The following is a 21,298-nucleotide window of genomic DNA, read 5'->3' on the forward strand; positions in this document are numbered from 1 at the left end:
AAAGAAATCCTACAACTCAATGACATAGTACAGACAGCCCAATTATAAAATGGGCAAAAGATATGAAAAGACAGTTCTCTGAAGAGCAAATACAAATGGCCAAGAAACACATGAAAAAATGTTCAGCTTCACTAGCTATTAGAGAGATGCAAATTAAGACCACAATGAGATACCATCTAACACCGGTTAGAATGGCTGCCATTAAACAAACAGGAAACTACAAATGCTGGAGGGGATGTGGAGAAATTGGAACTCTTATTCATTGTTGGTGGGACTGTATAATGGTTCAGCCACTCTGGAAGTCAGTCTGGCAGTTCCTTAGAAAACTAGATATAGAGTTACCATTCGACCCAGCGATTGCACTTCTCGGTATATACCCGGAAGATCGGAAAGCAGTGACACGAACAGATATCTGCACGCCAATGTTCATAGCAGCATTATTCACAATTGCCAAGAGATGGAAACAACCCAAATGTCCTTCAACAGATGAGTGGATAAATAAAATGTGGTATATACACACGATGGAATACTACACGGCAGTAAGAAGGAACAATCTCGTGAAACATATGACAACATGGATGAACCTTGAAGACATAATGCTGAGCGAAATAAGCCAGGCACAAAAAGAGAAATATTATATGCTACCACTAATGTGAACTTTGAAAAATGTAAAACAAATGGTTTATAATGTAGAATGTAGGGGAACTAGCAGTAGAGAGCAATTAAGGAAGGGGGAACAATAATCCAAGAACAGATAAGCTATTTAACGTTCTGGGGATGCCCAGGAATAACTATGGTCTGTTAATTTCTGATGGATATAGTAGGAACAAGTTCACAGAAATGTCGCTATATTATGTAACTTTCTCGGGGTAAAGAAGGAACATGTTGGAAGTTAAGCAGTTATCTTAGGTTAGTTGTCTTTTTCTTACTCCCTTGTTATGGTCTCTTTGAAATGTTCTTTTATTGTATGTTTGTTTTCTTTTTAACTTTTTTTTCATATAGTTGATTTAAAAAAGAAGGGAAAGTTAAAAAAAAAAAAAAAGGAAAACAAGGAAAAAAAAAGATGTAGTGCCCCCTTGAGGAGCCTGTGGAGAATGCAGGGGTATTGGCCTACCCCACCTCCATGGTTGCTAACATGACCACAGACATAGGGGACTGGTGGTTTGGTGGGTTGAGCCCTCTACCATAGGTTTTACCCTTGGGAAGACGGTTGCTGCAAAGGAGAGGCTAGGCCTCCCTATGGTTGTGCCTAAGAGCCTCCTCCCGAATGCCTCTTTGTTGCTCAGATGTGGCCCTCTCTCTCTGGCTAAGCCAACTTGAAAGGTGAAATCACTGCCCTCCCCCCTACATGGGATCAGACACCCAGGGGAGTGAATCTCCCTGGCAACGTGGAATATGACTCCCGGGGAGGAATGTAGACCCGGCATCGTGGGACGGAGAACATCTTCTTGACCGAAAGGGGGACGTGAAAGGAAATGAAATAAGCTTCAGTGGCAGAGAGATTCCAAAAGGAGCCGAGAGGTCACTCTGGTGGGCACTCTTACACACACTTTAGACAACCCTTTTTAGGTTCCAAAGAATTGGGGTAGCTGGTGGTGGATACCTGAAACTATCAAACTACAACCCAGAACCCATGAATCTCGAAGACAGTTGTATAAAAATGTAGCTTATGAGGGGTGACAATGGGATTGGGAAAGCCATAAGGCCCACACTCCACTTTGTCTAGTTTATGGATGGATGAGTAGAAAAATAGGGGAAGGAAACAAACAGACAAAGGTACCCAGTGTTCTTTTTTACTTCAACTGCTCTTTTTCACTCTAATTATTATTCTTGTTATTTTTGTGTGTGTGCTAATGAAGGTGTCAGGGATTGATTTGGGTGATGAATGTACCACTATGTAATGGTACTGTGAACAATCGAAAGTACGATTTGTTTTGTATGACTGCGTGGTATATGAATATATCTCAATAAAATGAAGATAAAAAAAAAACCACACACACACAAAAAATATATATATATATATGTGGAAGACATAAGTATTTTATACCAAAGAGTTGTATTGGGTGGAAGAAATCACATAGTATTAGAAAGCATTTTTTTTTTTAATGCAATTGGAAAGCTTTTTTTTAAGTGCTGCAAAAGTTCTTGTTTGTTCATAACTTAGAAGATGATCAAATGTAAAATGTTGTGATTTTTTTTCACATTATTGAAAAATAAATAAAAAATTTTTGGTTATTGATAAAAAAAAAAAAAAGAGAATGAGAAGCTCTTCCTATTTCTGACATGGAAAGATCTCCAAGCTAGATTGTCAAATGAAAAAAAAAAAGGGAAGTGCAAAATACTGTGTCTGCAAAAGGGGGATGCAAAATGAGACGAAATAGTTTCACTGGCTGAGAGATTCCAAATGGAGTCGAGAGGTCACTCTGGTGGACATTCTTATGCACTATATAGATAACACCTCTTAGGCTTTAATGTACTGGAATAGCTAGAAGTAAATACCTGAAACTACCAAACTCCAACCCAGCAGTCTGGACTCCTGAAGACAATTATATAATAATGTAGATTACAGGGGGTGACAGTGTGATTGTGAAGACCTTGTGGATCACACCCCCTTTATCTAGTGTATGGATGAGTGGAGGAATGGGGATAAAAACTAAAGGACAAATGGGGTGGGATGGGGGGATGATTTGGGTGTTCTTTTTTCACTTTTATTTTTTATTCTTGTTCTGGTTCTTTCTGATGTAAGGAAAATGTTCAGAGATAGATTGTGGTGATGAACGCATAACTATGTTATCATACTGTGGACAGTGGATTGTATATCATGGATGATTGTATGGTGTGTGAATGTATTTCAATAAAACTGAATTTAATAAAAAAAATACTGTGTCTGATATGCTACCATTTGTTTGTGTATGCATAATTAAAAGATCTCTGAAGAATAAGCAGATGCTGGTAAAAGCAGGTACCTCGGTAGGCTGGGAAGTGGGTAAACCGAGGTCAGGTTCGGAAGGAGACTTGAAAAAAAATTTTAAGTGTTTTGTTTTGTACTGTGGTAATGTATATACAACATAAAATTGCCCATTTTAACTATTTTCAAGTATATAACTCAGCAGTAGGCTTATATCCACCATGTTGTGTTGCCATCACCACCAACCATTACCCAAACTTTTCTGTCACACCAAATAGAAAGTCTGTACCCACTAAGCACTAATGCCAGCGGCAGGGGGGAGAAATTTTTACTGGGTATCTCTTAATACTTTAAAATTTTTGAACCATGAGAATGTATTACATATTAAAAACATTTTAATTAATTCCTGTTTTAAAATTTAAAAGGTCCTAGAATTAGATAGTGATGGTAGTGCAACCTTATGAATATCCTAAAACCACTGAATTGTATGTGGTTAAAAGGGAGAGTATTATGGTATATGAATTATATCTCAACAACAACGAATTTTTTTTTTTAATTTGAGAAAATATCTATAGAAGGATGCATAGGAGTCTGCCAGGAGGGAAGAAGAAAAAAGAGCTTTCCAGATGCAGGGAACAGTGAGGCGTGTAGAAAAGCAGGGAGGTGTGACTGTGCAAGGCCCAGGACTATACACACAAAGAGTGAATTCTGGTGGAAACTAGGGGCTTTAGTTACTAATAACATATCAATATTGTTCATCGATTGCAACAAATGGACCACACTAACAGAAAACGTTAATAATAGGGGAACCTGCCCCAATCGAGACTCTCTAGGGCTCTGTCCACAGAAACTTTCAACAACCAGCAAAAAAAGGGCAGAAACATCTTTCTCAAAGCTCCCGGAAACAGTTAAAGAATTACCGTAATAGGAAGAGTGCCGATTCAAGAAAAAGACCACTTAAAAAGGATAGGATATCATGTTGTGGAGTCCTGGCTGGCCCCTCCCCCACCCCTCACTGGCTCACTGCAGAGCTGGCTCACTCCCAGGAAGGTCCCTGGCCCCAGGTCCAAGGGGAGCAGAACAACTCTTGTGCACACACTGGGAACATGTATGACTGGGCCAGTCTGTCTGGTGGCAACCTGAAGGACTGAACCAGGACATTGGTCACAGGCTCGCCTTCCCAGAACTTGCCCTGTGGGTAGAGGCAGCTCACAGAGACCTCCTATAGAACACTATGGGAGAGCAGACAAGTCATGGCTGCTGGGGGCAAGGGGTTGCTGGCTATAGGGCATACCGCACAGCGCCCAGCCCTGAGAAAACTGTTTCCTAAGGAAGAGGGGACATTTGTATCCATGTAAATGGGGAAATTCCCAGGGCCACATGCACTTGCTCATGCCCATGACAAGACACTTGCGTAGAAAGAATGAAGGAGGCTCCTAAGCTGTGGCCTGGAGCTACTCTCTGAACTCATTTTTTGGATGAGCCCTGAAGGAGAGCACTGGCGTGGGACAAAAAATAGGACTGGGAAAGGTGTTTTCTTCTTCTTCTTCTTCTTCTTCTTCTTTCTTTTTTTTTTTTGTTAGCTCTGGCATTCAAGAGAAGTTCTCTCATAACTCTAGCTGGATACAGGCTTAAGGAACAGATGCCTCAGAGTCTAAATTCCAGCAATAACACACTAAAATATCAAAATGCCCAGATTTCAACAAAATATTACAAAATACACAAAGAAACAGGAAGTGTTGGCCTATACAAAGGAGATTAAAGCATTAGAAACCATCAGTGAGGAGGGCCAGACCTGGGATTGACCAGAAAATGGCTTTAAAACAATCCTAAATATCCCCAAAGAGCTAAAAGAAAACATGGACAAAGAATTAAAGGAAATCAGGAAAATGATACATGAACAGAATGTCAACAGAGAGATGGGTACTATGAAAAGGAACCCAACAGAGCTGAAGACCAGTTACAGAAATAAAAAATTCCCTAGAGGGGCTCAACAGAAAATTGCAGCTTGCAGAAAGAAGAAATGAGTGAATCTGAAGAGAAGACAATTAAAATCATTCAGTCTGAGAAGTAGAAAGAATAAAGAATGAAGACAAGTGAACAGACCCTGAGGAACTGTGGGACACCATCAAGTATACCAATAGGAGTCCCAGAAGGAGAAGGAAGAGACAAAGGGACAGAGAATATTGGAAGAAATAGTGGCTGAAAACTTCCCAAATGTAATGAAAGATAGGAATATATACATCCAAGAAACTCAGTGAACAACAAACAGCAAAACCCAAATAGACCCACACCATGCCGTATCACAATCAAACCGTCGAACACCAAAGAGAGAATTCTGAAAGCGGCAAGGGGAAAGCAATGTGTGACATATGAATGAGCCTCAATAAGATTAAGTGCTGATCTCTCACCAGAAACCATGGTGGCAAGAAAGCAGTGGGATGGTATGTTTAAAGTGCTAAAAGGAAAAACCTGCCAAGCAAGAATCCTGTATCTGGCAAAACTGTCTTTCAAAGATCAGGGAAAGATTAAAACATTCCCAGATAAACAAAAGGTGAGGGAGTTCATCACCACTAGACTGGGCCATTCAAGAAATGTTATAGGAAGTTGAAAGGAAAGGACACTAGACAACAGATTGAAGTTGCATGAAGAAATAAAGCTCTCCAGTAAAGATAATGAGAAGGGTAAATATAAATATGAGTACTATTGTAGTTTGGGTTTTGTAATTCCACTTGGGTAAGTATAAATATGGGTACTATTGTAGTTTGGGTTTTGCATTCCACTTTTTACTTCCTACAGGTTCTAAAGACAAATGCATAAAATGTAATGGTGAATCAATGGTCTGGGACTCATAATGTGTAAATGTGTAATCTATGATAAGAACAACATAAGGTGGGGGATGGAGTAGTATAGGAACATAGTTTGCATATGCTACTGAAGTTAAGTTGGTATCTAATCAAATGAGATTGTTATAGATATAGGATGTTAAATTTCAGCCCAGTGGTAACTACAAAGAGAATACTGGAGAATATGCAAGTTCATAGAGACAGAAAGTAGAGTATAGGTTGCCAGGGATAGGGGACAGGGGCAATGGGGAGTTGATGCATAATGGGTGTAGGGTTTCTGTTTGGAGTGAAGGGAAAGTTCTAGTAATGGATGGTGGGGGAGGATACTGCAACATTGTCAGTGTGATTCGTCCCATTTAATGGTACACTAGAGAGGGGTTGGAATGGGAAGGTTTATGTTGTATATTACCTCTTTTAAAGAGCAAGCAATGAAAGAGAAAATAATTAAATGCAATATGTAATTCTGGATGGGACTAAGAATGGAGAAGAAAATGCCCAAAAGGACATTATTGAAACATACGAAAAAAAATATAATGTAAGCTTTATATCAATGCTAAACTTTTTGAACTTCATAACTGTACTTAAGGTGTTTACATAAGTTGTGTATCTTTGTTCTTGGGAAATGTGCATGGAAGTATTATGTATTCAAGTTGTATGAGGTGTGCAACCTGCTCTCACATGTTCAGAAAACATATTAATGGATACATAGATAAATAGAGAGAGAGAGAGAGATAAATAGATGATGGATTGACAGATGGATAGATAGAATGATATGACAAATGTGGCAAAATGTCCAAATAGTGGATGTGGGTATCTGGGGACAGGGGTAGGCTGCAGTTCTCTGTGTGGAGTGTGTATTGCCTTTGCAACTGCCCTGTTAGTCTGAAATGATTGTAAAATAAAGGGGGGGGGGGGGTGTTGTGTATGAGAACTCTCTGTACTTGCTGTGCAATTTTTCTGCAAACCTAAAACTGCTCTAAAAATAAAGTTTATTTTTTGCACGGGGAAACGGAGCAGTTTGGTGAAGGGCAAGCAGAGGGAGAGGAGAGGCTGGGGCAGTAGAGCTACGACAGCTTGCAGGGCCTTGTTCATCCCCAAAGGAGCCGGGACATCACCCTGCAGGCTACAGCCCAGGCAGGAGAGAGCAACCCCATCATATTTCCTGTGGAAGGACGGGGCGGGCAAAGGTGCCAACCTGCCGTGCTGGTGGCAGGAGCCCTGGTCAAGAGGTGACAGTAAATAGTTCTATGTGAGACACATGCGCAGTCAGAACTAGATCCCAGACAACAGGAAGGAGAGCGGGAGAGCTTTCAGATGTCCGCAGAGAGAAACAGAATGGGGGAGAGGTTTCAAGGCGACTGGAGGGGACACTCACGGCAGAAGCTGCTGTTTCTCCAGTTCAGGGTCCTGAGCCCGTGGGCCTGGCAGGCGGCGTCGAAGTTCTGCAGAGCGTCACAGACGGCCTGCGTCAGGTCCCCCAGCTCGCAGAAGCTGTGGATACAGCCGAACAGGAAGGGCCTGGAGGGCACCTGGGAGGCACATCTCTCCCAGCCGGGATTCTGGAAGGCTGCCCGGCAGTGCAGCTGGGCCCGTGCTAGGCTGGCTGGATTGCAGTTTTCAATTAGCTTCGCCTGGTACGCCAGTTGGTCCCGGTTATCTGGTTGGCAACTGGGAAGGGAGAGATCAGCATAGGGTCAACCACTGCCCCACCTACAAAATCCATGCTGATGTAATTGTGACTAGGAGTCTCCCGAGTGCCTCTTTGTTGCTCAGGATGTGGCCCGCTCTCTCTCTCTCTCTCTCTCTCTCTAAGCCACCTCAGCAGGTGATCTCGCTGCCCTCCCCCCTACATGGGACTTGACTCTCAGGAGTGTAAATCTCTCTGGCAATGCAGGATATGACTCCCGGGGATGAATCTGGACCCGGCATCGTGGGATTGAGAACATCTTCTTGACCAAAAGGGGGACGTGAAATGAAATGAGGTAAACCTTCAGTGGCTGAGAGATTTCAAATGGAGTCAAGAGGTCACTCTGGTGGACATTCTCACACACTATACAGATAATACTTTTTAGGTTTTAATGCATTGGAATAGCTAGAAGTAAATACCTGAAACCATCAAACTGCAACCCAGTAGCCTTGACTCTTGAAGACGATTGTATAACAATGTAGCTTACAAGGGGTGACAGTGTGATTGTGAAAACCTTGTGGATCGCACTCCCTTTCTCCAGTGTATGGATGGAGGAGTAGAAAACTGGGGATAAAAACTAAATGAAAAATAGGGTGGGATGGGGGGGATGTCTGAGTGTTCTTTTTTTACTTTTATTTTTTATTCTTATTCTGATTCTTTCTGATGTAAGGGAAATGTTCAAAGATGGACTGGGGTGATGAATGCGCAACTATATGATGATGCTGTGAACAGTTGATTGTGCACCATGGATGACGGTATGGTAGGTGAATATATCTCAACAAAACTGAAATTAATTAAAAAACATCCATGCTGAGCCAGTGAACCCCGAGAGAACCGTCCAACGCCCCCAATCCCACTGCCCTTCACTGGGAAGCCCACCCAAGCTCCAGCCAACCTTCCGGGAGACGGCCTCAGTCTGCCCCCCAAGTTCTTAAACAAAGAAGGGGGTCTCCCATGCTCCCACCCACAGGTTCCAGCCACCCTGGAACCCAGAAGCCATCCCTGCCCACCTCAAATTACACGCTAAAAAGAAGCTTCCAGTCTTCTTTTCCCAGGGGTGCCATAGAGACCAGATCCCCAACTCTGGTTCCCGGGAGGAGGTAGAGAGTCTAAGGGGACAATTACTCTGGGTCGGTGCCATCCATTTCTTTCCAGCTGTTCCCAAATTCGATGTCATTCCTGGCCAGTTCTTCACTGGGCATGAGGAGCTCATCATCCTCCTCGCCGTTGTAGTTGCCGCACAAACCACAGAGCTGGGTGGGCGGAGGGGTGATTCAGTGCTGGGGAGGCTTGAGAGCATTTCTCTCCGGAGCCCTCTTTTCCGCTCCCAGTAGAAAGGCCAGCCCTCCCCAGCCCTGCTCCCTGCTGGGATCAGCCTCTTGGGTCTCTCGAGATGGGCACGCCCCTCCTTGGCTGCCCTCCTCCCCCCTCACCCGGTTGTAATTGGATTGCGGGACTTGGATCTCCAGGAGATGTCGGCCATCGAACTTGACAAACAGCCCAAAGTTAGTGGCAAACACGGTGTAGAGGCCGCTGGTGGTGATGGAGACCCCCTGGATCTGGGTTCTGGCGGGAAGGGACACCTCTCGGCCATCGATCTGTCGAGGAGGGCAGGGCCGCGTGAGGGGCAGGGGGACTCGGCATCCCCTCACCAGCCTCCATGTCCCCCCACCTCCCCGGGTTACACCATCCGGCTCACCAGCACCCGGTGGTCCTTTTCCAGGGTGACCCGGGCACTGAAGACGTAAATGTTGACCTGGCTGACGTAGACCATCGGGAACTGGCTTCCCCACCTCTCATGCTTGGCAGTGATCTTGAAGGAAAACGTGGCCATGGTGGGGAGGCACACGTTCACCAGGACGTACGTGCAGGTGCCCCTGAAGGAGTGGTAACTGTCGTCGAAGCTCACGTAGTGGGGGTACGCGGAGACGTGGCACAGCGCCTTTCCTGTGGGGAAGGGAGAGACGGCTGAGGGCAGCACAGACAGGATCCCTGGGGAGGAGGAGAATATGCTAAAGGCCAGGGAACCTCCAAAGGGAGGGAAGCTGGTGTTCAAGGAAAGAACCCAGGTCCCAGGTGCCGGGGCTGGGCCCCATGAGGCTGGCTGGCAATTCTGCCTGGGAGAGATTTCTAATCTTCCATCTCAGGGTGATGGGCGGCCCAGGAGGGTGACAGGTGAGCCTCCAGGGCCCTGGCCGGCAGTGGGGAGGGTCGTTTGTCCCTTTAGGGGGCTCAGCAGGTGAGAGAAGGTGGGGCGAGCGTGCGGGACGCCGGGGCCCTCCTACCTGTGCTCTCCTACCTGCGCCCTCCTACCTGTGTGCCGGCAGGTCTGCAGCCCATCATACGGAAAGCACATCTCGGAGCGGGAGCGGTCGCAGGGGGCCTGGCTGCACGCCACCTTGCTGTGGCTGACACAGGTGCAGCGCCGGGTGCAGGTGCGGTCTGAGTACCAGCTCTCCCCGACCTGTGGGGTACCGGCAGACACTCCAGCAGCTGGCCCCCGAGGATCTCTCCCCATCACCGGCCCCGGGCTTCCCCGGCCTGCGGGGCAGCCGGCCGCTCACCGGGTGGTAGGAGCCGTCCGGGAGGGTGCAGCCACACTTGCCGATGGGCACGCAGGCCGTGCCGCTCAGCACCAGGCCACTCTGGCACTCGCAGCCCTCGGTGCAGCGCAGGTGCGGGGGGCAGTCCGCCGGGTAGTTCAGGCTGAGGCAGGTGATGGGGCAGGGCTGGGTGCAGGGGCTGTAGCTGCTGCCGGGGGGGCACCTCATAGCTGGGAAGAACAGCTGCGTCAGGAAGGGGGCAGGGCGGGGGTGGTGTCCCCAGCTCCCTGACGACCGCGGGGCGCCCGGGGATCGCGACCCAGTGGGGGCGGCAGGTTGGGGCGGGGGGCGAGCTGAGAATCCGATGGAGGAGGCAGGGGGCTGCGCTCGGAGAGACGAGAGCCAAGACGAGGCCCCCTGTGGGTGCTGAGGGCCGGGCTGGGAGGGGACGGGCCGCGGAAAAGGAAGGACGGGGTCCGGGGTGGGGGGCTCACGGCAGAAGGTGCTGTTGCGCCAGGAGACGGGCCGGCCGGCGTGGGCGCACAGGGCGGCGTAGGCCTGCAGAGCGCGGCACAGGGAGACGGGGTCGCCCTGGGACCCACACTGGGCGTGCACGCAGCTGTCAAAGCTGTCACGCGGTGGCACCAGCCCGTGGCACTGGGAGAACGGCCCTGGGGGCGAGACAGCTGAGGCTGAGACCAGGAGAAGGTCGGGAGGGGACTGGACCCCAGGGGCCTCTGGGGCTAATCCTACAAAACCAAAGGGCTGCACACCCTCGGCCTGCAACGGGCAGGGGGACAAGCCTCTGCCCCGTGGGCCCATTCGTCTGCTTCCCGACCCTGCCTGCTTTCTCTCCTCCGTTTTATCTTTCTCGCTCTTTCTCCCTCGGCCGTTCTCCCAGCTTGGTCTCCCACATCCCAGGGAGGCTGGAGGAGCAGAGGGGGCTGGCTTACCCTGAGGGTTGACTAAGATCCCGCAGTCCTTACTCCAGGGGTTTGCCGCTGTGCTCTCCAGGCAGCTGGGGGGCTTGCCGCCCACAGGAAAGCAGCTGAGGAGGAGCAGGGAAGGGACAAAGTCACGGCATTGAAGGAAATGCTGAAGCCAGAGTGGAGAGGGACCCACGGAAGGGAAGAGGGATGGGAAGAGAACAAGATGGTGCCCTCGGGGAGGAAAGCCAGAGGCGGCAGCAAGAAGGGAGATGGTTAGCTCCCAGGGTGGACTTCCCAAGAGGATTCTCCAAAGAGGCAGAGCGTTTCGCCTAGGAGAAATCAACAGGCAGGGCATGGAAGGTTGGGAAAACTTTGCACGGCTCTCACCTCAGGGAGAGTGATGGGGGACTCGGAGGCCCCGGGTACACCTCCAGGCTGCCGTGAGGCCCCTCCCCAGAAACAGCCCCCCATTCCCGGCTCACCCGGGCTCAGAGAGCTCCTTCGCCATCCAGACTGTGGTCAGGTGGCTGGAGTTGGCCGCGGGCTTTCCCTCGGGGCCCTTATTGTCATCCAGTCTGTTTTTGTTGAAGTTCCCTGCGGGACGGAGGAGGGGACGGAGGCTCTGGGGCCACCATCTCCCAGAAGAGCTCCCTCCCCTCCGCCGCCATCACTCATCGCTGGTCACTCGGCATATCAAGGCTAACCCTCCACTGTCTTCCATCCTGGGCCTCCCTTGGGTCCCACCCTCCCGAGCAACGGCTTCAACCAATGAAAGCCTCAGTGGACAAGCGCTCAGGACACCTGATGGGGACGTCAGGATGACCAGGCCCCGTGCCTGCCTGGGGGACTCACCGCAGAGCCCACAGAGCCGGCCGGAGTAGTGGTAAGGGACCGTCACCTCGACCAGGTGGAACCCATCATAGCGGATCCAGAGCCCAAAGTTGGTGCGGAGGAGGACAAAGGCGCCACTGAGCGCCACGCTCACCCGGCCCTCCGCGGCCCACAGGGGCAGGGCCATGCGGCGGTCGTTCACCTGCAGGGGTGGGGGCGCGGGAGGGGGTCAGGAAGGAGCTCGGGACAAGGACGACAACAGGGGACAAATGTCGGATGCAATGTCTAGAATGCGCCGATTCACTGAGGCGGAAAGTTGGGCAGTGGCTACGGGGGGTGGGGCCGGGGCGTTGTTTTAATGGGAACAGAGTTTCTGTTTGAGGGGACGAGAAAGTGTGCGCGACGGGTAAGGGTGATGGTTGCACACACTGTGGAGGTAATTCATTAATGTCACCGAATAACACGCTTGAAAGTGGCCACAATGGGAAAGCTTGAATTTCCCATAATAAAATAAACAAAATGACCCTAATAAAAAACAAAATGAAACACCAGGAGTGGAGGGAGGGGACACGGGGAATTACTGCTCAACAGAAAAGAGTTTTCAATTTGGGGGGATGCAAATGTTTTGGAAAGAGCCAACACTGTCAATGTACTTGGTGCCACCAAGTCGTACACTTAAAGAAGGTTACGATGATTTTTATGTTACGTGTATATCTGACTGCACTAAAAAAATTAAAAACAAAACGAAGCAAGAAACCGTGAAAGCAGGAGGAGCATGGCAGGTATTTCACAGTGGGGTGGGGGGTGCAGAGTAGGGGGGCTGGGGTCTGCCCCAGGACACCCCAGGGGCTTCAAGAAGCTGGGCAGGTGGGTGCAGGGGCAGCGAGGGGCTGAGCGGGGCGGCGCAAGGTCTGCAAGGCGGGGGAAGGTACTCACCAGGACCCTGTGGCGTCGGAGCAGCTTGAATTTGATGTTGAAGACCTGCACGTGGACAATTCTGACGTAGGAGATGGCAAGGTTGCCACCCCGGAACTCACCGGTAATGTGCACAAGGAAGGAGACCTCCGGGGGCACATTCCAGCAGGTGCGAGTCAGGGTGTAGGTGCAGGAGCCCATGAAGTGGTGCAGGGCCCCATCGAACGTCTGCACGTGGGGGTCGCCCGAGACGGTGCAGATGCCAGAAGCTGGGGGCGAGAAGACGGGCTGCAGAGGTCCGCTGCCCCTCGGGGTCCACCCGGAGAGCCCTAACCCAGGGCCGCCAGCTTGGTGAGTCTGGGTTGGGGAGGTGCCCACTGGCCAGCCGCAGACCCTTCCCATGCTCTGCTTGGCTTGGGATGGGTCAGGAGAGAGTTCCCCACCCCACCTCCAGCCCGCCTCTTGCTGGGTCCTTGGAGACGCTACTGCCATCCTGGGCAGCAGCCCAGCAGCCCCCGGTTAGGCCCCAGCTCTGGAGGGGGCGACTTTGGGGTGGGCCCATCCCTTTGAGAGAGGCCGCAGGTAGGGCCCCCGGCTCACCTTGGGTGTGGCAACCATAGACACCGTCCTCTGAAACACAGGAATACGGGGGCTTACACTTCCAGTTCATGCACTGAATTTGGCGGTTTTTATTACAGTAGCAGCGCTCCTTGCATTCTGGCATGTACCAATCATCCCCTGTCTGGGGGAGGGAGGGAGAGAGGTTGTTTCCGGGTCTGACACAATGGCCCAGGACTATTCAGCTCCCTGGCCCACTCTCCGGGGAGGCCTGCCAGTTTTCCACAAGCCCAACGCTCCGGTGCAAAAGTCTAGCATTCGCTCATTCATTCAGCCATGCAATCATTCGTTTGCTCCTTCGCTGTTTCGACGGCTATCTCTCTCTCCTGGACTGTGCCAGGTCATTCATCATGGGAGATTCAGTAATGGCCAAGATGGACATTGCCTCTGTCCTAACAGAACCTGCCATCCAGTAGGGGACAGCAAATAGGTAAAGTAATAACTAATGTACTGAAATGTGCTCTGCACCCAAATGAGACGCTGGTCGCCCAGTAAGAGTCTCACAGGCCATCGGCACAGACAATACGCCTTCGCTACAAGGGTTAAGAAAGATGCTTTCAGACTCGGCTTGTCCAGAAGGGTTTGAGGAGGAGCTGCATTTCAGCCGGGCCTCTACAGAAGTGAGGGATCCCAGTGGGCAGAGGTGGCTGGCAGGCAGAGTCGGGAGAGCAGGAGCTGGCAAAGGGCAAAAGTGGGGGAAGAGCAAGGCCGGGACTGCGAGGGGGAGAGCTGGTGGAGGGCCTGGACAGACAGGACTGTCTCCAGGCCTTGGGTGAGGAACCGGCAAAGACACAAGGAAGAGGGGCCACAGGCGAGGGGCTGGCTCCAAACGCAGCCTCTGGGAAGACCGAAAGTCAGGGCAAAGGAAGGGTCCTTCAGCAGAGAAAGGGGCCCTAGTAGGAGAGAAGATAGCGCCTGAAAGAGCACAGGTGAGGGTGGGGGGCTCGGGCCTGCAGAGGGTGGGCGAAATGATTCAGCGTCGGGAAGGGCAGGGAAGGCTGGAGGGGAGAGCCAGGGCCCTGAGGCTCGCGGAGGGAGGCAGGCAGTGAGGGGAATGACCTGTGGGTTCACTCCCAGTCTGTGGGAAAAGCACCAGAGCTGAAGAAAGATAAAAAAAAAAAAAAAGAGAAACTGGGTCCAAGCTGGAATCTCCCTAACCCTGGCCCTAACTCCCCGGCTCTCTCCGTGGCTTCCCTCTCCGGCCTGGTCCCCGGCTGTTCTCGGGAGACTGTGTCACCCACCGATTTTGGAATGGGGAGGGGTCTGCCCCCAGCGGCTCACCAGGTAGTAGCGTCCTGTGGACTGCTCACACCCGCACTGGGAACTGGGGAGGCACTGGAGGCCACCGAGGTAGAAGTCTGGTTTGCACTCGCAGCCCTCCACGCACCGGTCTGGGCAGTTGGGGGCGGAGAATCTCAAGTAGCAGGTTTTGGGGCACGACCCAGCACACAGCGAGTACTTGCTGTTGGGTGGACAAGCCAGAGCTGGTGGAGAGAAAAGAACAGGTGAGAAGAGGACGAGGCCAGGTGAGATGGGGTGTGTGTGTATGGGGGGGGGGGGGGGAGACGGTCCCACTCAGAAGATCCACAGCTGGAGGCTGCTGACCAACCTTAAAACAGAGAGGGACCCAGTATGAGAAGCCCAAGTCAACGGTAGTCCCGAAAACCCTAAAGAATACCTGGGTCCCTATCTGAGACTCTATAAAAGTTTCACTCACTAAGTTTATTCTTCAGAAACTTAAATAAATCTCTAAAGAGCTCCTGTACCAGCTAAGTCCCCAAACCCAGAGGCAAAAGCCTCTTCAAGAACATCAACCAGTTGTGTCCCCTTTCCCCATAATGTCGATACCCCTTTCAACATGAACAGGTTAGGGTGGTCACTGCCTAGACATCCTCGAAGATTGAGAAAATGATTAAACTAGAGGAAGGGGTAGCGAGAGACAAGATGGAATTTAACAAAGGATTATGAATACTGAATCTCTATATAATTTTCTCTTTCTTAGTTGCTAGGTATTAGATTAGCTAGATGGAAAAAACTGAAATGGCAGAACTCTAACCCATAGCATCCTTGGAAATTTCCTACATAACTACTTGTTAAATCGTACTTTGAAAGTTATCACTTTTTTGCGTATCTACTTCTCAGTAAGGAAATAACTGTGGAACTGGAACCCATAACATTCTTTGAAATTTGTTCTATAGCTACTTGTTAAATTGTAATTTGAAAGTTATCACCTTTTTGTATATGTGTTATATTTCACAATAAGGAAATAACTGAAACTATGGTACTGTAACCCATAACATTCTTGGAAATTTCCTATATAACTACTTGTTAAATTATACTTGGAAAGTTATCACCTTTTTGCAAATATATTATATAACACAATAAGGAAATAACTGTGGAATTGTGACCCATAACATTCTTTGAAATTTGCTAACTACTTGTTAAATTGCACTTGGAAGATTCCCACTTCCATGTAAATATGTTATATTCCCCCCCACACACACACACACAGAAGAGAGAGAGAGAGAGACGAGAGAATGACCAGGAAAAGCGAAACCGAGGAGGCGCAGTTTACTCCCAGGCCTGGAGGGCCCTGGAAGATCTGGATTTTTCTGGATCATTCTGGATCTCTCCCTTTCTGGATCCAAGGGTCCGGGAAGCTGATCGAGCTGCTGTTGCTCAGGCCTGACCCTGGACCTAAAGCAGGAGCAGATGGATCCAAGAGAAGACAGGCTCAACGGCTCGGCTTTACAGACACAAACCGCGAGGAAATGGAGAGTGACGTGTGCCCTCGTGCCAGGTACTTGTGCTTTCTGTCTGGGTCTGAAGACTTGGGTCATTCATGGAGCCTCGTGCAGCTAAGGAGGCTCTGTGATTTAATTGTGGATGTTTCTAACTCTCCAGGTTTCACTGTTTGACCTGGCCCTCTCCAAGCTTGTGCTGAAGCTCTCAATCCAGGACTCTGCCTGAGCCTGGCTCTGACACAAAGGGGTCCTGCTTCTCAGCATAACTCACGGCAGAACTGGGGGCTTCTCCAGGGCTTCACCATGTGGCCAGCGGCCTGGCAGGCCTCAGTCAGGGCAGCCATATGGACACACAGGATCTGCTGCAGCCCCTGGAAGTTGCACATGTCAAACAGGCAGCTCTTGTAGTAGAAAGAGGCCTGGAGGTGAGGCAGGCATTTCCTGAGGAGAGAGGCAAAGTCTAGCAGGAACAAGGGTGGCCGAACCCCCTCAGCTCCCACCTGGAGGGTCCCAGGTCCCCAGCCGCCCTGCACAGCCCTTCCTGCCCTCCTTCATACTCAAACGGTCCTTGGCGGTCGATGAGTTGGCCACACAACTGTGGCCCGGGAAGACTGTCCTGCAAGGCTTCGTCACAAGACGGGGGCATCCTCTGGTTGCTCTGGCACCTAAAAGAGACCCATCTCTAAATCCCCTATGGGCCAAGGCCAGCATATGGTCAAGCCCCCAGCCCAGTGGGCGGCAAGGCTGAAGACAGTGGTGTGGCTCTCAGCAACCCCTGCTGGAGAACGTTTGAACCCCAAACCCTACAGGAGGAGGACAGGCCTGGAGTCTTCAGCTACTTGCTGAAGTCCTACTGATGGGGGGAGGGGGGTGGCAATGGCTCGTGAACTCGGTGGGGAAACGAGAGCTGGGAGAAGAGTGACAGAAGTGGGGGGAGGAGAAGAGCAGAGGGGAGAAAGGGGATGACGGGAGTCGGGGGTGTGCCAGTTTGGATGTATTATATCCCCCAAAACACCATTTTCTTTGATGCAATCTTGTGGGGGGTGACACATTCATGTTGATTAGGTTGGAATCCTTTGATTGAGTGTTTCCATGGGGATGTGACTCAATCAACTGTGGTTGAGACTTTTGATTTCCATGGAGGGGTTACTCCACCCATTCAGGGTGGGTCTTAATTGAATCACTGGAGTCCTATAAGAAAGTTCATAGACAGAAGGAAGCGCTGGAGCTGAGAGACAAATTTTGAAGATGGCCGTTGAAAGTTGGCGCTTTGAAGACACCATTTTGAAATGCAGCCTGGGAGCAAGCAGATGCCAGCCACATGCCTTCAGAGCTAACAGCGGTTTTCTGGACGCCATTGGCCATCCTTCAGTGGAGGGACCCTACTGTTGATGCTCTAGCTTGGACACTTTCATGGCCTTAAGACTGTAACTGTGTAACCAAATAAACCCCTTTATAAAAGCCAATCTATTTCTGGTGTTTTGCATAACGGCAGCATTAGCAAACCAGAACAGGGGGCATGGCTCTCAGAAGGGCGAAGGAGCAGGAGAGCAGAGAGGGAGATGGGGCAGCCCCCACTCACTGTGTGTCCTCATCCTTGTCCTCGCCCTCATTTGTCTGCCAGCTGTCCCCCAGCTCCTTCTCATCTTTTGCTGGAAGGCCATCTGGCCTCTGGTTATCATTGTTCATGTCACCATCAAAGTTTCCACAGATACCGGAGAGTTTTCTAAAGTAGGTGCTTTGGGGACAGAGAAGGGAGGCAGGTTCATGGAGAGAAGGTGCCCGTGACTGAGGGACCACGAGCAGAGAAGGGCCAAGCTGGGGGAGCCATGACAGGGGGTGGGGGATTGGAGATACCTCTGGACAAGGGTTCCATGGCCACGAGGACCTCAGAGCCCTCATCCTAGAGCCAACTTCACAGCCTCCGCTCATCTGCTTCTGCTCACACCCCATCTCCCACTGGGAGTGAACCTCTTGCTGCTAGGTTTGTCTTGTGTTTGCTGTTCAATATTCCATAAAGTCTTTCTTTCCCTTGTTTGTCTATCTGGGGAGCTACTCTTCTTTGATGACCCAGATCAAAGAGGCATCTCTTTTGAAAGCTCCCAGGGCCCATTAGTGACTCCTTCTAGAACATTCCCAAAGCATCGCATGTACATCCCTGTCCCCTGCCTTGGGCTCAGTGCTTCCTACCCATCAGAAGGTCTATAAATGACGGAGAGGTCGGGCCTGTGTAGATGGAAGGAAGGAGAAGGGAAGAGGGGATCGCAGGAGAAGGGCAAGGCAGGAGAAGTGGCAGGTGCCTCACGGTGTCACCCCCTCACCCAGGCACAGAGATGAACAGCTGCTGGTCACCATCCCATCGCATCTGCAAACCAAATGCTGTCTGCAACGCCACAAATCGCCCACTCAGAAACAGGAAGACACCTTGAAAAGGCATGGCTGGGAGGGTGACTTGCTGACCCCCAACCTGGAGGGAAAGGCAGGGGGAGAAGACAGAGAGACACAGGCCTGGGGGTCAAGGAGAACCCCCCAACACATTCTGCTGCTGCAGTAGGGCAACCCTCTCCCAGTGGGGCTTCTGTCAGTGCTACCTGTATTGGAGGCCCCCCTCAGAGGGCAGGGGAGCAGGCCACACAGGCCCGGGGGCCCGGGCGAGGAGGGGGAGGTAGGGGGCTCACCAGCGTGTGCCTGCCTTTGAGCAGGGTGATGGTGGTCTTGGACAGGGTCACGTAGACTTTGCTCAGGCAGGAGATGCCTTCCCGGCCTCGTTCCTCCATCTTTGTGGTCACCCTGAAGTAGGGGACTGGGTGGGGAGAGAGATGGAGGTCACTCAACAAACAGTTCTGAGCATCTACTGCGGGGATAAAGGGCCCCAGAGCTGGACCCTGCGGTCAAAGAGGGGAGGCAGGAGGCAGACGCGCGTGGCAGCGTGGCCGCCTCCCCACTTCCAGGACAGTCTGGAGCTGCGCACCAAGTATTCACCAACTCCCCTCCAGGGACTGTGATGGCCTTGAGGGCACAGTGGGCCCTGGATAAAGTTTTGCCAAGGAGGCAACTGACAAAGAGAAGTAGGTTAATCTGCCTTCATTCAGGTTGTCAGTCGGGTCCTGAGAAAGCTCCTGCTTTTGGGGTGCAGCTCTCAGTCCTTCCCTCTAGGAGGCCTTGCTCCCCTCTTGCCCCTTCTCTCACCCCTGCTGGCTCCCTGCCCATTACTGCCACCCACTCCGCCCAAGGCCCAGCACTTTTAACCTCAGACCACCTCCCAGGCTGGGGTGGGCATCTCCAGGACCCTACCTGTGGAATTGTCCCAGGGTTGGACCAAGATGTATGTGCATTTGCCTATGATGGTCAAGGGCTTCCCATCAAAGGTGAGATAATGAAGGTTCCCATAGACCAAGCAGGTGGCAGCGCCCACTGAGGGGAAGACCGGGATTGCATGAAGCTGGTGCCATGGCCCACCTCACCCACCCAGTGGCACTTCCCCACTCCTCTGGTCAAGGAAAGATTGGGGTGCTGGTGCCCCACTCCCTCTGATGGGCCTGCAGGCATGGGCCACAGGAGGGGAGGGTCTTACCCTGGGGGTAGCATCTGAACTGGCCATTCTGCTCCTGGCACACTTCGTTTGACTTGCACCGAAACTCCTGGCACTTCACCCGATTACCCACGCAGTAGCAACGCTTGGTGCAGTCGCCGTTGAGCCACTCTTCCCCAGACTGAGAGCAAGGGACCCACAGTCACAAAGCTGTAGCTTGTGGAGCCCCTTCCCCTTCTCCTCCATACCGCACAGACCCCACCTTGCCCAAAGGCTTCCTGGCCCCACTGCCCACTGGATCTCCCCTCCCACCCCAGGACTTCTGCACCTGTGCTCCTCACATCCGGGAGTGCTCCTCACATCTGGGAACACGCCCCCCTCCCTGTTCCTGTCATTCCTACACAGCCAGCACAGCTCCAGGGTCACTTTCTCAGGGAACCTTCCCAGACCTCCCTGACATGCTCTGGGGACCGTTCCTGGAGATGCCATGCCACAGTTGCACTTTTCTGTTTATTTGGGGTGACTGTTTGACCCTTTAAGTGCCCTGCATCGGGGACAAGGTCTGCTTCTGCTCACCACCTCAGGGCCCGGGAGAGGGTGCTCATCCAACCGAGACTTGCTGCATGAAAGAACAAAGCAAGACCCAGGACGCCCCATGTAATGGACCCCTGCCCTATGCACGACAGCCCCAAGGCCAGGAGGGTGGGGCATCCTCCACCAAGGTTTGTTGGATGCATAAATGAATATGTAATAAGTTAATACAGGCTGCCCTGGGCAGATGGAAGAGAAGCTTGAGGCTGATGGCTGTGACAGGTCTTTGAACCCAAGCTCTGGCTGAAGGCAACTCTGACACTGACCTGGGGAGACCCGGGAGCCTAAAGGAGCTGGGGGAGGAGGTAGCCCCAAAAGAGAAAAGCAGGAGCTCTGAATCGGGAGAATGGCCTGAGAGGGAGAAGAAGAACTGCATGCTAATAAATAGCTGAATGCACTTGTAATAATTAGGTTGCCTTTGAGATTTATCATGAATTGCTAATACTTAATATTTATTAATAATTGGCAGGTATCAAGGTCTGATTTCATCACAATAATTTTACGAGGTAGAAAATCTTATTGTGCACATTTTATTAGATCCAGGACCAATTTAGGGAGGTTAAAAAAACTTGCCCAAGGTCCACCCAGCAAGCGAGCGTTGGAGCCTGAAGTCAACCTTGCATCTGCCTGACTAGACCTGTGGCCACCAGCCACGTGTGGCTACTGAGCTCTTGAAATGTGGCCAGTCCAAATGGAGCTAGGCTGCAAGCACAAAATATACACTGGATTTTGAAGATTTACTTTTAAAAAAGAAAAAAGAATGTGAACTCTCTAATAACATTTCAGTGATCAAATGTTTGATTCCATTTGGCATTAAGTAGATTATTACAATCAATTTAACCTGTTTCTTTTTGCCTCCTGAAGGTGGCTACTAGGAAATGTAAAAAGCGTGTGGCTCGCCTGCTCTCTCCGCTGCACAGTGCTGGTCCAGAGCCTGGGGTCCCTCCAGAGTGTCTACCCTGGCTGAACCTCTCCAGGAGACCACCAATTCGTTCTCTCTTTTTGACCTAGCAGAATGTGCAAGCTCCATTGGAAGAAAATTCCAAGTCTTTGGGATGCTGGGTTCTGTCCAAGAACACGCCTGATGCTCTACCCAGCGTCCAGTGCTCTCTGTACTTGCGGGGACCCCAGCCTTCCTTAGGATGGCTAGGAGG

General features: G+C 50.8%; 1 protein-coding gene across 1 annotated transcript in view; it reads right to left on the bottom strand.

Annotated features, from left to right (window-relative positions):
• Nucleotides 1-21,298, bottom strand: part of ZAN (zonadhesin) — a 49,155-nt gene that overhangs the window by 8,169 nt on the left and 19,688 nt on the right. Inside the window, exons 15-34 of the mRNA XM_037815056.1 lie at nucleotides 19,596-19,734; nucleotides 19,316-19,435; nucleotides 18,700-18,824; nucleotides 18,343-18,488; nucleotides 17,604-17,759; nucleotides 16,579-16,686; nucleotides 16,293-16,462; nucleotides 14,559-14,761; nucleotides 13,260-13,401; nucleotides 12,681-12,928; nucleotides 11,766-11,946; nucleotides 11,396-11,507; nucleotides 10,938-11,032; nucleotides 10,479-10,655; nucleotides 10,006-10,214; nucleotides 9,755-9,905; nucleotides 9,141-9,388; nucleotides 8,875-9,039; nucleotides 8,567-8,694; nucleotides 7,130-7,422 (exon numbers count right to left, since the gene is read on the bottom strand). Coding sequence (XP_037670984.1) covers nucleotides 7,130-7,422; nucleotides 8,567-8,694; nucleotides 8,875-9,039; nucleotides 9,141-9,388; nucleotides 9,755-9,905; nucleotides 10,006-10,214; nucleotides 10,479-10,655; nucleotides 10,938-11,032; nucleotides 11,396-11,507; nucleotides 11,766-11,946; nucleotides 12,681-12,928; nucleotides 13,260-13,401; nucleotides 14,559-14,761; nucleotides 16,293-16,462; nucleotides 16,579-16,686; nucleotides 17,604-17,759; nucleotides 18,343-18,488; nucleotides 18,700-18,824; nucleotides 19,316-19,435; nucleotides 19,596-19,734 — 3,316 coding nt within the window. The remainder of the gene's footprint in view (nucleotides 1-7,129; nucleotides 7,423-8,566; nucleotides 8,695-8,874; nucleotides 9,040-9,140; nucleotides 9,389-9,754; nucleotides 9,906-10,005; nucleotides 10,215-10,478; nucleotides 10,656-10,937; nucleotides 11,033-11,395; nucleotides 11,508-11,765; nucleotides 11,947-12,680; nucleotides 12,929-13,259; nucleotides 13,402-14,558; nucleotides 14,762-16,292; nucleotides 16,463-16,578; nucleotides 16,687-17,603; nucleotides 17,760-18,342; nucleotides 18,489-18,699; nucleotides 18,825-19,315; nucleotides 19,436-19,595; nucleotides 19,735-21,298) is intronic.

Source organism: Choloepus didactylus, chromosome 21 (genome assembly GCF_015220235.1).
Source record: "Choloepus didactylus isolate mChoDid1 chromosome 21, mChoDid1.pri, whole genome shotgun sequence".
Classification (NCBI taxonomy): Eukaryota; Metazoa; Chordata; class Mammalia; order Pilosa; family Megalonychidae; genus Choloepus; species Choloepus didactylus.